Source organism: Dipodomys ordii, unplaced genomic scaffold (genome assembly GCF_000151885.1).
Source record: "Dipodomys ordii isolate 6190 unplaced genomic scaffold, Dord_2.0 Scaffold60, whole genome shotgun sequence".
Taxonomy (NCBI): Eukaryota; Metazoa; Chordata; class Mammalia; order Rodentia; family Heteromyidae; genus Dipodomys; species Dipodomys ordii.
Window position 1 is genome coordinate 8963899 of NW_012267276.1, and position 14876 is coordinate 8978774.

A 14876-nucleotide genomic window follows, 5' to 3' on the forward strand; every position below is an offset into this window, starting at 1 on the left:
TTATACTCATTACCTGACTCATGTAACTGTAACTTCTCTGTGTATTACCTCTACAATAACAATTTAAAAAGGGGTGGAGGGCTGGGAAGGTGGCTTAATAGCAGAGTACTTCCCTAGCTTGCATGAAACCCTGGGTTCAATTCCTCAGTATCACATAAACAGAAAAGGCCGGAAGTTGCACTGTGGCTCAAGTGGTAAAGTGCTAGACTTGAGCAAAAGAAGCTCAGGGACAGTGCCCAGGCCCTGAGTTCAAGCCTCAGGACTGGCAAAAAAAAAGAGGGCGGGGGAGGAAAGGGAGAGAGATGTTAATAGCTAAAATTTAATAAATACTGTCAACTTTATTTTTTAAAGGAATATTAGTTCAGCCCCTCTGTGCAATATTGAGTTGTTTTGTTTTCTTATCACTGGATTGTAGAGCCCTTTGTTTATTGTGACGCTGATTCCTTTATTGTATATAAAATTTGCAATACCTTCCAATAATCTGTAACTTACCTGTTCATTTTCTTGTCTTTTTAAGAGTAAAGATTGCTAACTGTGATAAAAATAAAAGAATTACCAAAGTGACTGGTTCTAGTTTCTACTGGGACATATTCTTAGCTGTAGGACTTTGTACAACTTAGCCTCAGCAAAAAGCCCAATTCTTGCCTATAAAACAAGGATAATATCTACCAGCCATGGTAACTTGGGGATGAAATAAGAAATGCCAGTGTAAACCTTTAAAGATGAACATTATTCAAATGTAAATAAAGTTGTAAGAAGATAGTTAAGCAATATTTGTTTTCGCCTTGAAATATCAGAGTTTTAGAAAATTTCCCTAACATGTACATGCTTACGCATTATTAATCAAAAAACATTTAAACAGGGCTTATACAAGTAAGACAAGCTTTTCTCTAACAGCTTTTACACATGAGAAATAAATATAAAACTCTTAAAACTATTTCTTTTCTATTATTTTTGTCCACTGAAAAAAGGAAAAAATTTTTAAATAGATTAAGGGGAAATGACCAAATATTCATAGAGTATTAGGACTTTTATGTATTTCATAGTAATTATTACCCTCAAGTACAGGGATGCATAACTAAGAAACTCAAAGAAAATTTCATTTCTGAGTATTTGGAAAAGACACTAATTAAATCTAAAACTATTCACTTAAGGCCACTCATGCAAAACTACTGTATTTACAAAAATTATCCTAAAGACTTTACAGAAAGATCAGATTTCTCTGCTTGAAATGTTCAATTTTAGTTTTAAAAAAAAGTCTTGCAAAAGTAGTTGGTAATTTGGGGCCAATAATATAAATATTATTACTGCTAAGTTTTCCCACAAAAGATGGTAAAACAGAGGAGAAACACAAATACTCCTAAGTATATCTCTAGAAGCTGTGGTACAGGGAAATGATGACATCTAAGACAATATTTAGGACCAGCTTTTCAGGAAAAGCCACCTATTATCAACAACATGAGATTTGTCCCTCCAAGATTCCAAAAGAGACTACTAGCCTTATCTGGCTTTAGTTGTTACCTACAAAATAAGTGTGGCTTATACTAAATCTTATTCAAAATCTTATTCAAAAGTTAATTAAATAGGTCAAAACAACACTGAACTTCTTTCAGAATGGCACATGGATAAAAAACAACTGAAAGTTATCATAAGACATAAACAACATAATGTATTACCATCTACTACTTTAGGGATTTCTTTAGTAATAATCCACTCTCCAGGCTGTAGCAAAGATTGTCCATAATACATATCAAACTCTGCACTTGTGCTTGAAAACGCTGAGCTACTAGAAGGTGTCAACTCTTCAAGTTTGAAGAAATCTAAGCCAGTTACTGTGCCACCAAAGAACCTGCAGCCACCCAGACAACCACATTTGTTTCTGCATCTCTTATTCTTCAGGGTGTCATCTGGCCACAAAAACCACAACCTACACAAAATTCAAAACAAAAGAAACAAAAAACAACAACAGAAAAGAAAATTCATTGAGAAATAAAAAAAAACTTTTGGCAGTAAATAAATACAAGGTTATCGTTAATGTATTTTAAAACAAAAATGAACATAAAAGGCATTTATGTTGTGGTTTATCTTTTTAATCATGTTACTTTCTAAGAAAGTCTTACAAGGTCAAGTGAGAGATAGTACACATAAAAACCACAGCATGAGCCGGGTGCTGGTAGCTCACACCTGTAATCCTAGCTACTCAGGAGGCTGAGATCTGAGGATCACGGTTCAAAGCCAACCTAGACAGGAAAGTCCGTGTCAAAGCCAACCTAGACAGGAAAGTCCGTGAGACTCTTATCTCCAATAAACCACTAGAAAACCGGAAGTGGCCCTGTGGCTCAAGTAGTAGAGTGGTAGCCTTGAGCAGAAGAGCTGAGAGACAAGGCCCAAGCCCAGAGTTCAAGCCCCACAACTCACCAAAAAAAAAAAAAAAAAAGCATGAAAAAAGAAGCAAATACCAAAATCAAGCCTAGAGTATGGTATACACCTGTAAAACCAACACAATGGATGCAAAGGCAAGAGGATAGGGAGTTTGAAGCCAGGCTAACCTACATAGTAAGACTTTGTCTCAAAAAAAAAAAAAAAAGTAAAGAGCTAGAAAGGTAAAAACCTTACCTAGCATATGCAATGTTCTGGATTTAATAACCAGTACCATAAAAATATTTTTTAAAAAAATAAGAACTTGAAATCCAGTTTTTAAAAAATAGCTAACATTCTCAAAAGTATTTAAAAATTTCTATTTAAAATTTTTTATTAAACTTTAGGCCAATATATTAGGTTTTGAACAGAGTAAAATCCTAGATTCTGCAAAACTGTTGGCAAAGTAGCAACATTGCAATAAGCCTAAATGAACCGTTTGAGACAACCTCAGTTACCAAGAGCTCCTTCATTTCATCAGCAAATTTTTGTCCTGCCACTTCACCTAACTGCAGACAAACAATAATTAATAAAGAAACCCAAGCTTTTTAAAAATTTGTTTCTCCATTGGGTCAAACCCAGTACTTTAAGCCAGGTACTAGTGGCTCAAGTCAGCAATCCTAGCTAATGAGGAGACCAAGACCTGGAGGATCACACTTTGAAGCCACCCAGATCAGAAAAGTCTCTTAAGTGTCCATCTACAATTAACCAGCAGAACGTCAGACTGAAGGTATAACTCATGAACAAGCCACTAGTATCTTGCAAAATGCATTTTCTCATAAAAACATTCACCATACATCTATTTCCATAGTCAGGTGTTTTTTTGTTTTGTTTTGTTTTTTGTCAGTCGTGGGGCCTGAACTCTGGGCCTGGGCATTGTCCCTCAGCTCTTCAGCTCAAGGCTAGTGCTCTACCACTTGAGCCACAGAGCCACTTTAGGCTGTTTCTGCTTATGTGGTGCTGAGGAATGGAACCCAGGGCCTCATGCATGCAAGGCAAGCACTCTACCACTGACCACCTTCCCAGGCCCATTTTTATAAGATGTTTTCTTATAACAATTTAAAAGTTCAATGAAAAGTCAATAAAAATGAATGTTAGTAGACTGTTTTTTAACTAAAAAAGAAGTCTTCAAATTATTTGGAGAAATTAATGGGTGAAAACTAAAATTTTGTAAAATGGAAAAATACATAAAAATTTATTAAGAATGAATGCTTTTTGCATCTTAATAAGTATTTGTAGAAAAATCTCTAAATCTCTTCCTTTAGATTACTTCAAAAAATAAAAACATAAAATGAAGATGGATTCAAGCTTTATATTAGCGAAGTAAATGCTGGAAAACATTCAAAAAATGTTATTTCCAGCAACTGTACAATCACTAGAGATGAAATATTAGGTATTTAATTCAATTGAGAATCAGGGGAAGTGGTGCTGTGGCTCAAATGGTAGAGCGCTAGCTGAGGGACAGTGCCCAGGCCCAGAGTTCAGGCCCCACAACCAACCAAAAAAAAAAAAAGAATCAGGTCCTTCATGTTCTTACTCCATTCCTAAACTCAGAATTTCTTCTACAACGATATAGGAATTTTCATCTGAATCTGAGTCTACTACAATTGTTAAATTTGTCACCCACCTCTTAGTTCTGGCATCATGGGTTTCCAGGAAATGTCTTTGTGCTTCATGTGTAGAATGATGGACTGCGGCTAGTGCAATATCAACAGTAATAAGTCCTAAATTGGCTGACCCAGCTTCAAGCCAGTAGGCCCTCCGCAGCACAGCGGGCTGAAGTCCCACTCGGCAGTTATTTAATTGTTCAATGAACTGTCTCACTTGGAAATCCTGAATAGCAGCACTTATTCCTTCCCCAACTGTTTGATTGTGGAGATTACAGTTTGCAATCCGAACTGCACCCATCTTAAGTAGAAGGAAGAAATTAAAATTGTTCAATAATTTTAAGTAGTGTGGGAGAAACTACAAAATAGGTAACCATTTCACACAGTGAAAGACAGATGGAAGAAAACAGAATAGAAAGAAATAAGAAATGGGTTAAGAAAAAAGGAAAACATTTGAAAAGGGAAACAAAAAATCCAAAAGGTAAATACAATAATAGAAGAATGTGGAATTTTTTTTAAAAAGTATAAATTCAAAGAAAAACAATATAAGGAGAAAAATTAGCTGGGTGTTAAGTAATTAAAAACAAAAAAACTGACAAAGTTTAATTTGAACCAGAATTCATAAAGCAGAAGTGATAAACAAATGTTTATATTTCCAAGCAGGAAATTTAAGTATATAAAACCTAAAGATGCCAGGCAATGGGGGCTCGCTCCTATAATCCTAGCTATTCAGGAGGCTGAGTTCTGAGGATCACAGTTCAAAGCCAGCCTGGGCAGGAAAGTCCGTGAGACTCTTATCTCCAATAAGCCACTAGAAAACCAGAAGTGGTGCTGTGGCTCAAATGGTAGAGTGTTCTCCTTGAGCTGAAGAGCGTAGGGACAGCACTCAGGCCCAGAGTTTAAGCCCCAGACTGACAAAAATAACAACAAAAACAAAAACTAAAGATAGATGTCAGGCACATGATTTATGCCTGTAATCCCCACTCTTAAGAGACTGAGACATAGTTTGAATCAGATCAGCCAAAGGGTTGTTAAGACCTAGCTCAAAAACAAGTGGGAAGGGTGATGGCTGTCAATGAATCCCAGCTACTTTGGAGAACTATAGTACAAGGACCCTAGGGAAAAGCCTATCTGAAAAACAGACTAAAAAAAAAAAAATAAGACTGGGGATGTTGCTCAAGTAGAGCATTGGCCTAGCAGCCATGAAGCCCTAAATTCAATTCCTAGTACCATCAAAAAAGTCTGCTACTTTCTACACTGACATAAGGCAATGTCACAGTAATCCAATCAGAATAAAGGTGCTGGGAAAACTTAATGCTAGAAGAGGGCATGACTGGTAAAGTACTGGAACCTTTATCTTCTGAGATCTGGTAGTCTCGAAAATGACAAACTATAAATGTATGCTGCATGTCAAGACAGGAGACTTGGTTTAGTAAAATGAAAAAGAATTAGATTGACAGAAAAGTTGACAAATGTTCACCTTTATATTTGTAGCACAACCATGCTCCACAATGTAAATATCAGCTCCATCCACTGCTAAACGAGTCATAGTATACTTCAAATCATCTGAAGTTGGACAAGGCCCAGGAATGCAGCTCAACTAAAATAAGAAGTGTACAATTAATTTACCATCATCAATTTACTACATGGACATCAAGTAAACTGCCTTATTTAAATAAACACATAAAACTCTGTTTACATGTACATGTTTTAAAAAATCAGTCAAAGGGGCTGGAAAGGTGGCTTAGTGGTAGAGTGCTTGTCTCAGATGCATGAGGCCCTGGGTTCAATCCTCAGTACCACATAAACAGAAAAAGCCGCAAGTGGCTCTGTGGCTCAAGTGGTAGAGCGCTAGCCTTGAGCTGAAGAGCTGAGGGACAGTGCACAAGCCCAGGGTTAAGACCCCACAACCAACAACAACAACAACAACAAAGTCAGGCTGGGCATCAGGCATGCAGAGGCTTAGATCTGAGAGTCCTGGTTCAAAGCCAGCCTAGGTTGGAAATTCTATGAGATTCATCTCCAACTACCAAAAGGCAGGAAGTAGAGCTGTGATTCAAGTGATAAAACACTTAGCCTGGGCAAAAAAGCTCAAGACACCTAGACCCTGAAATCAAATCCCAGGAGTGGCACACAAAGAAAAAAATCAAAAGTTCATTCTTTTATAATGATAAATGAAAGCATCAGTAATCAAAGCATTACCAGTTAGAAAACTAGACCTAAGTAACGATTTGTCAACTTTATTCAAAAAGGACAATGGCAAACCTAACAGATATAATATGCCTATGATTTATAACTTAAACTAAAAAAGAACAAAGTAAACAGACAAACAGAATTACAAGGTTAAAAAGAATTATATAAGCTTTCAGAGGCAAAAGATTTCTTTATGAAAACCACACATGTGCATTTTATTTCACACTTACTTGCATACATATCAACTGTAAATATTATGATAACATAGGTTAATACACAGAAATTGAATTGCACTTCCCTTCTAACGTATTTGTTAACATATGTTAATATTCTGATTGGCGGAAAATATACACATCACTCAATTCAATGAATTTCTGAATAAAGTAGGTAGCTTAGTAGTATGAAAAGAATAGCTCCCTGACGCTAAACCAGGACTATAAACAGCCCTTCAAGTAGTCAGTACTCTATATTGACAAATTCTCTCCATGGCATGGGGAGTTTTGAGGGGAAGAGAGAGAAGGACAGAACTAACAAACTAATTTGAGTAACAAAACCCAGGCCAATGATTGTGGGGGGATAAGGGCTCTTCTCTTTAAAAAAAGAGAAAAAAAGAAAAACAACAAAGAAATCTTTCAAGTTATACAAAGATTCTAAATCTTCACTATTAAAGGCTAAATACGTACATAACACTTGTTAAACATCAAACTTTACAGCGTAGAAAGGGGTATATAAAATGTTTAAATCAACTTGACTATTAAAAATTTTAATAATGCAACATGAAAGTTTTGAGTATTTTTTTGGGGGGTCCAGTCATGGGGCCAGAACTCTGGGCCTGGAAACTGTCCCTCAGCTCTTCAGCTCAAGGCTAGCGCTCTACCACTTGAGCCACAATGCCACTTCCGGCTTTTTTTTTTCTGCTTATGTGGTACTGGGAATCCAACCCAGGGCCTCAGGCATGCAAGGCAAGCACTCTACCACTGAGCCACCTTCCCAGACCCTTGAGGATTTTTTTTTAAACAGGGAAAGGCACCTTAAAGGTAGGGGTGGGTTACTCATAAGAAAGTAATTGCCTGACATGGGAAAGAGGAATCAATTCTCTGTTAGGCGGCAATATGTTTAATAATTATAAATAATAATTCTATCAATATTTTGAATTGTTTCCTTTATTGTCAAGGAAGTAAGCTAAAAACAGAATAAATTATTATTAGTAGTAGTAGTAGTAATAGTAGTATTTTATTGGTCATGGGGCTTGAATTCTGGGCCTGGGCACTGTTCCTCAGCTCTTCAGCAAGGCTAGCGCTCTGCCACTTGAGCCACAGGATCACTTCCAGTTTTCTGGTAGTTAACTGGAGATAAAAGTCTCACAGACTTTCCTGACAGGGCTGGCTTTGAACCATGATCCTCAGCTCTCAGACTCCTAAGTAGCTAGGATTAAAAGCGTGAGCCACCGGCACCTAGTTACAATGAATTATCTTTAATTCACAATAATGTAACAGAAATAAGCAATGACACCTACTAGGAAGAACTAGAAAGGAAAACAACATTGTTAATAATGTTATGTTAAATATGTTATGTACATTACACTCCTTTTTTGAACCACCATGTTTTCCAGATTTTCTGAAATGAGCCTAATTCCAACTTCAAAGGAAAACTGCCCCCTCCTCCAAATTCCTAAAAAAAGAATTCTGTGCAATAAAACCACACATTTCACTAGTCACCGTGTATGGTTTTTAGGGACTGTAGCCAACAGTTTCTGATCCTATTCCTGAGTGAAGGTGGCTCAGTACTCTTGAGAGCAAACAGATGTAACAGACTTGACAAATGCTCAACAGTAAGAATTCCACTAGAGGAAACTAACCAGCTTCAGGATGGGCTGCAAAGCATATCCTGTATATAATGTAGCCTTCCACTGGCTTAAACTTTGAAATACTTCTACAGTCATATTTCAAAAAGTTAATAATGTAATGAAAACAGTAATCTGGACAGCCAAACACGAGCGATGAGACATAATTTTTACATCTCTTGGTGTGAATATATATATGTTTTCATAATTGCCTCATTCTTTTAGAGTCAACTGGCTAGGAATTTACAGAATAATTAATTGAAAAGCACTGAACTATGCTATTTATTTCATAGCAATATAAAGCTGAATCCCAACCTTTCAGGTTGTAAAAAGAGTCATCAATCTTTATAACATTGCTAATCTATCTTCTAATATACCTTAGATTCACAGAACCGACGATCAATGCCATGCTGACATATTATTACGGACTTTGGTCTTTCCAGTTCATATTCCCGACATACCACATGAGAAGCGAATGTCTGCCCCCACTCCAAGAGACATGCCAACTGCAGATAAATCAGGACAGGATGACAACATGTTAGCACTAAAGCTAGAGTCAAAACCTCATCAGCAATATTCACATGAAAGACACCAAATACTATCCTCCAACTGCTACTTCATAATCTATTTGTTAGCCTCGATTTTTCTACCTTGACATCATTTATAGGCTTGGGATACTCTTCATTTGTGAATGACAAAGTGTCAGCAAAATGAAAATTTATTTCAATTAAACAAATTCCACCTTAGCGACTTGTAAAGAAAATACTCACCCTCTTCCTTCTCTGCCAAGTAATACCATTTTTCTTATATAGCTAATTGAAATTCTAGCACAGGAAGGCATCCATAATCCTCTATCTAATAATGAAGTTTCACACGGGAGATGTGTACACATGACATTGTCCCCCCCAAAGCAGCATGTAATTTCAACTATTAGGCAACATGAAATTTACATTTAAAACATATGAAGAAGAGGCTAAGGTATCTGTCAATACATAAGTATGCAGGTAAGAGTGACAGCAAGATTGTGATGCACAAAGGAAGTAAGTCATCTTAAGAATACATCAATTCATAAATATCAGACTCTTCCAGTCCTCAGAACAAAAGGTTGTGTCCAGCATGTAGATTAGTCTCTTGTTAGAAAACATACTGCTTTGTATATTCTTCTGTTTTGATTCATTTACGTCAGGATAAGAAGTGGGAGAAGTAAGAAGAAGGCAGTTGTAAGATATATTCAGAAGGTACTGAATATTTATTTTCATCTATTTTTATACATTCCATTACACATTTCTTTTCACTTATTTTTATCTCCTAATATGCTGAGATAGCATTTAACTCCAAAATAGCCCTTCCTAATTCAATGCATTTAGAATATTCCTAGAATATTTTTACTGCGTTCTGATAAATTCCATCCAATATAAGGTGGTTCCTAGATCCTGTGTGTACATTCTTGCTGCTGCCACCTACCCCTAAGTATACAGTATGTTTCAGACACATTCCAGGTAATTATCAATTTTAGTTGATATTGAGTATATACATTTGTACCAAACTTTCTTGTCTTCTGATATGCTAAGACAAGCGTTCATAGTATCCAAATACATGACTTGACAGGTGAACTATGACAGTACTATGGTTATTCAACTAAATTGTAATTGTCTATTTCTATAGCTTCAAAATATTTAAGGCCTTTGGGCCTTAAGTTAGATGGGAGTAGGAATAGATTTAAGTCCAAGGGTTACACCTAGCATTAAGATGTATTTACTGGAATATTAGTTTTTATTTTTTAGAGCTAGTATCCATTATTAATAATAGGTATAAATTATATTACCTTGCTTGCAGATATAGCAAACATGATGCTGCCTATTCCTTAACATCATAAGGACAATTTTCAAATCTTACTTAAGAAATATAAAAGAATGGGGCTGGGAAGGTGGCTCAGTGGTAGAGCGCTTGCCTTGCAAGCCTGAGGCCCTGGGTTCGATTCCTCAGCACCACATAAGCAAAAAGAAAAAAGCCGGAAGTGGCGCTGTGGCTCAAGTGGTAGAGCGCTAGCCTTGAGCTGAAGAGCTGAGGGACAGCGCCCAGGCCCAGAGTTCAGGCCCCACGACCGGACCCAAAAAAAAAGAAAAAGAAATATAAAAGAAAGCAAAGCCCTTAGAAAAATATTCCATATACTAAGAAAAAAAGATAGTGCCAAGTTTTTCCACAGTTGTCTCCAGACAACTAGAATTTTATTTTATGTATTATATATGTATGTATAATATATATCCACATATCTCAATATACTTTAACGATAAATTTCTAGAGTGCTTTTAATCCTGAATCTTTCCCAAAGAAATTCTCAAATTCTTGAATTATGTGTAACTACATAATTTATCAGTAACTCATCTGTTGTTAAGGTACGAATGGCAAGAAGCCTTCATCAGAGTGTCCTTAGTGAACACTGAGCTTGTCATATAAGTCATTCTTGGGAAAGTGATAAGGAAAGGAAAGAGACTACATCTCTTATAGATATTCTCACCTGTGGTGCTGTGATCTTAGCTGTAAGGCTGCCAGCCTGAACATCAATTAGCCATGCGTATTCTAAGGAATCACTTCCTAAAGGAAGACCTTCTGCTGAGAACATAGCATGTGCTCTCAGCTGCAGACCAGACAAAGTGATGTGACCTTCCCTGAGTACTTCATCCACAGGGGGGCGCTGCTGAGAAAAATATAAAGAAGTGTAAGAAAACACATTGTAATCTCTAAATACTTTATCCCTGCAGAGATGAATGACCAAATTAACTATCTGAAAAGTAAGACTTCTCCTATTGCAACACCTTTTTTATAACTGCCCACCTACAGAGAATGACTGCTGAGTCCAAAATCTACATATCACTGGCCAGTATAGATGCCTCTATGAATACAGAAAATAGTACTTGGCCAGGGAATATAAGAAGTCAGTGGAGGGGCTGGGAAGGTGGCTCAACGGTAGAGCACTTGCCTTGCATGCATGAGGCCCTGGGTTGATTCCTCAGCACCACATAAGCAAAAAGAAAAAAATCCAGAAGTGGCGCTGTGGCTCAAGTGGTAGTGCACTAGCCTTTAGCTGAAGAGCTGAGGGACAGTGCCCAGGCCCAGAATTCAGGCCCCACGACCAACAACAACAACAAAAAAGCTATTTAATGAAACACTAGTTCCATAGAACACTTAAGAATTCAGAGGTCAAAAAGGGAGTCCTACTGCATTGTTGGTGGAAGTGTAAATTAGTTCAACCACTTTGGAAAGCAGTATAGAGGTTCCTCAAAAGACTAATCATAGAGCTCCCCTATCACCCAGTAATCCCACTTTTGGACATTTACCCAAACAATCACAACAAGGCCACCCTAAAGCTATCAGCACAACTGTTTATTGCAGCATTATTCACCATTCCTAAGATATGGAACCAACCCAGATGACCAACCCAGATGTACCTCAGTAGATGAATGGATTAAGAAAATGTGATATATATGAATTCTATGCTTCCATCAGAAAGAATGACACCACCCCATTTGGTAGGAAATGGAAAGACTTGGAAAAATTATATTAAGTGAAGTAAGCCAGACGCAAAGAAACACAGGTTCCATGGTTTCCCTTATTTGCAATAACTAGTATACGTCTAGGATAATCTTACTAGACAAGCAGAAAAGGTCAAAAGCTATGTACATATGACCATATAAGATGATGTTAAGTGAAAGGAACCCCAAGATAGGGACACAAGAGGTTTTGTTTCTATGTTCTTCCACTATGGTATAACTCCTGTTTTCACTGTATTTGAGTCCAGTGCCCTGCATCTTGTATATACATTCTAATTTGGGGAGGAGAAGGGAAATAACAAAATGTTGAAATAAGGATACAGGTTGACCTATTGTAACGACGAGATGTACTAGACACTATGTTGAAAATGAACTTTTACAATTTCCAGGGAGGAGGGAGGAGTTGAGGAGGTGGGAAGGGAAGGGATGGCAGGGGAAAAATAAAGGAAGGGATAACAATGCTGGATAGGAAATGTACTCATTACCTTACTCAGGTAACTGTAACCCCTCTGGTATAGTATCTTTACAAAAAAAATGCTTAAAAAACAAAAAGAATACAGAGGCCAGACATCATGGCATATGCCTGAATCCCAGCTACCTGGGAAACAGAGATAGGAGGATCACACTTCTAGATCAGCCTGGGATAAATATATTTGTTAGCAAGACCCTATCTCAAAGAACAAGCCAAGTGTGTAGTACAAAAGGCAGTAAGGTCATAATCTAAGACCAGCCCTGGGTGAAAAGTGCAAGAGTCTATCTGAAAAATAACTGAAAGCAAAAAGAGGTTAGGAGTAGGCTCAAGTGATTCAAATCCCAAAACTGAGTACTACTAAAAAAAGAGGAGAGTCATGGAGGAAGGCAGGAAACAAGGAAGAGAAGGAAGGAAATAAACAGAGAGAAATAGAGAGGAAAAACAAAAAAAGAAATACCCCAGAAATCTCAGCCACAAATGCTCTATCTGACTTCTTCCTTCTTCACTATCATCTTTGTCCAAATAACACCCTCTTGCCAGGACCTTTGAAAGGCCTCTCAGCACTCACTCTCTTTTTTTCCGTCCTAAACTCTACCAATAACCACAGACATTTCGAAATCAAATCCAGCTTTTGTCTCCAGACCATGATGTGCTATGAAGGCACTGCAGCACCTCTCCTTATAGCACTTTTGGCATTTAAATTATTTATTTTACTTTAATATTTTCCCAATTTGGCTCTTCTACCAAATTCATTAGGGCAATTCCTGTCCTGCTCAGCAAGAACCTCACATTAATTAATGTAACCACAAATAGTAAGTACTGACAGACTAAACAGATTTCTTCACTGTAAGTATTCTCAGACCCTTTTAATATTCCAGGATACATTGAGAAAATGTATATCTATTTCCCTTTTCTTCATTTTATTTTTTATTTTTAATTTTTCATTTTATTTTTTTAAAAAATTGTTATTGCAAAGGTAATATACAGACAGGTTACAGTTACATAAGTCAGATAATGGGTACATTTCTTTTTGAACAGTATCACCCCTTCCAACTCTCTCTCCCAGTTTTTTCCTACTCGCCTCCCTCTTGTATAATTTATCAGTTCATAGGTATTTACCAAGCTAATTTTAGAACCATGTTCCAAGCCATCTCACAGGGTTAACATTCCTAATTTTCAACAGAGGTTTGCAGAAATACACTCTTTAAAGACAAATTCTCTCTAAAGGTAAGGGCTAAACTTGTATATAAAGTAACTTCTTGAACCTATAATTATTTTAAAATAAAAGAATTTTAAGCCGGGCGCCGGTGGCTCACGCCTGTACTCCTAGTTACTGAGGAGGCTAAGATCTGAGGATCGCAGTTCAAAGCCAGCCCGGGCAGGAAAGACCATGAGACACTTATCTCCAATAAACCACAAGAAAACCAGAAGTGGCGCTGTGGCTCAAGCTAGGTAGAGCACTGGCCTTGAGCTGAAGAGCTGAGGGACAGCGCCCAGGCCCAGAGTTCAAGCCCTATGACTGACCAAAAAAAAAAAAATTAAACATTTTGTGGAGAAAAAACAGAGCCTATTTTACAATTATCTTAACTATTATGATTTCAGCTATGTCAAATATATAAATACAAAAGCAAAATAACTCTACAAAGAAAATATAACCAGCTATGACAAAATGGTGATATATTATTTTAAGTGATTTAAATGACATAAAACTAAATGTTATTATGTATAATCCATGAAAATGATCATGTACTAATGAATTTGACTGTCTTCTCATTTATAGCATTACTTTGCCTTGTATTAAAATCTACTTTTATATTTTTTATGTGACTAAGTAGGAAAAGCTTGTAAGGCAGCAGTAGGTACCAAGAGAAGCTATTTAGCAGTTAACAAATAATGAAGTGATATCAAGGAATATAGTAAATTCTCATTTGATTAATATCACTGACTCTCAAGCATACAATAAAGGAATCTGTTAAGCGTACTGTAACTATGTTAAGTTAATAAGAATAAATCATTGACTGAGTATATCCATGTTTTACATTTTTGTAGCACTGATATTTGAGTTAATTTCCCCCTTCTATAAATACAAGACAACATTAAAAGTGCTAGGGTACTACAGTTATTCTATGGAGGGCCAAGATGTAATGAACTTAAATTATGTACACGTGTCTTGGAAAAAACAACACTCTCCACACATATGTATATATGTATGCATATATTCATATACACATGTATATGTATGTATACATTCACAATGCATTTCTTTCCATTTCTAAAGACAATATACAAGAACCAACCCAGAGCGCAGTAGTTGCACAAACTTTAGAGGTCCACAATCATAGATAGGTATTTTCACTCTACCTCTCCTTCTGGGCATTTACCCAAATGATCACAAACAAGTCCACACTAAAGCTACCAGCACAACTATGTTCACCTGCAGCATTATTTACCATAGCTAAGGTATGGAATAAACCCAGATGCCCTCAGTAGATGAATGGTCAAGAAAATGTGATATATATACACAATGGAATTCTGTTTCCAACAGAAAGAATGACACTGCCCCAATTCATATGGAAACGAAAAGACTTGGGAAAAAAAATCATACTAACTGAAGTAAGCCAGACCCAAAGAAACATAGGCTCCATGGTTTCCCTATTTGTAATATTGTGTATGCCTAGGATAGTCCTGGCAGAGGTTCCCAAAAGCTCTGTACATATGACCATATAAAATAATGCTAATCGAAATGATCTCCACAATATAGAAACAAGAGGTCTGGTTTTATTGAGTTTTTT

The 14876-nt window shown here is 36.7% G+C and overlaps 1 protein-coding gene across 4 annotated transcripts in view; it reads right to left on the bottom strand.

Annotated features, from left to right (window-relative positions):
* The window catches only part of Kiaa1109 (KIAA1109 ortholog), a 150657-nt gene that overhangs the window by 103294 nt on the left and 32487 nt on the right, over nucleotides 1-14876 (bottom strand). For all 4 annotated transcript variants that reach the window (XM_013022153.1, XM_013022156.1, XM_013022155.1 and 1 more), the window contains exons 18-22: nucleotides 10580-10756; nucleotides 8439-8567; nucleotides 5506-5625; nucleotides 4046-4326; nucleotides 1677-1927 (exon numbers count right to left, since the gene is read on the bottom strand). In XM_013022153.1, coding sequence (XP_012877607.1) covers nucleotides 1677-1927; nucleotides 4046-4326; nucleotides 5506-5625; nucleotides 8439-8567; nucleotides 10580-10756 — 958 coding nt within the window. The remainder of the gene's footprint in view (nucleotides 1-1676; nucleotides 1928-4045; nucleotides 4327-5505; nucleotides 5626-8438; nucleotides 8568-10579; nucleotides 10757-14876) is intronic.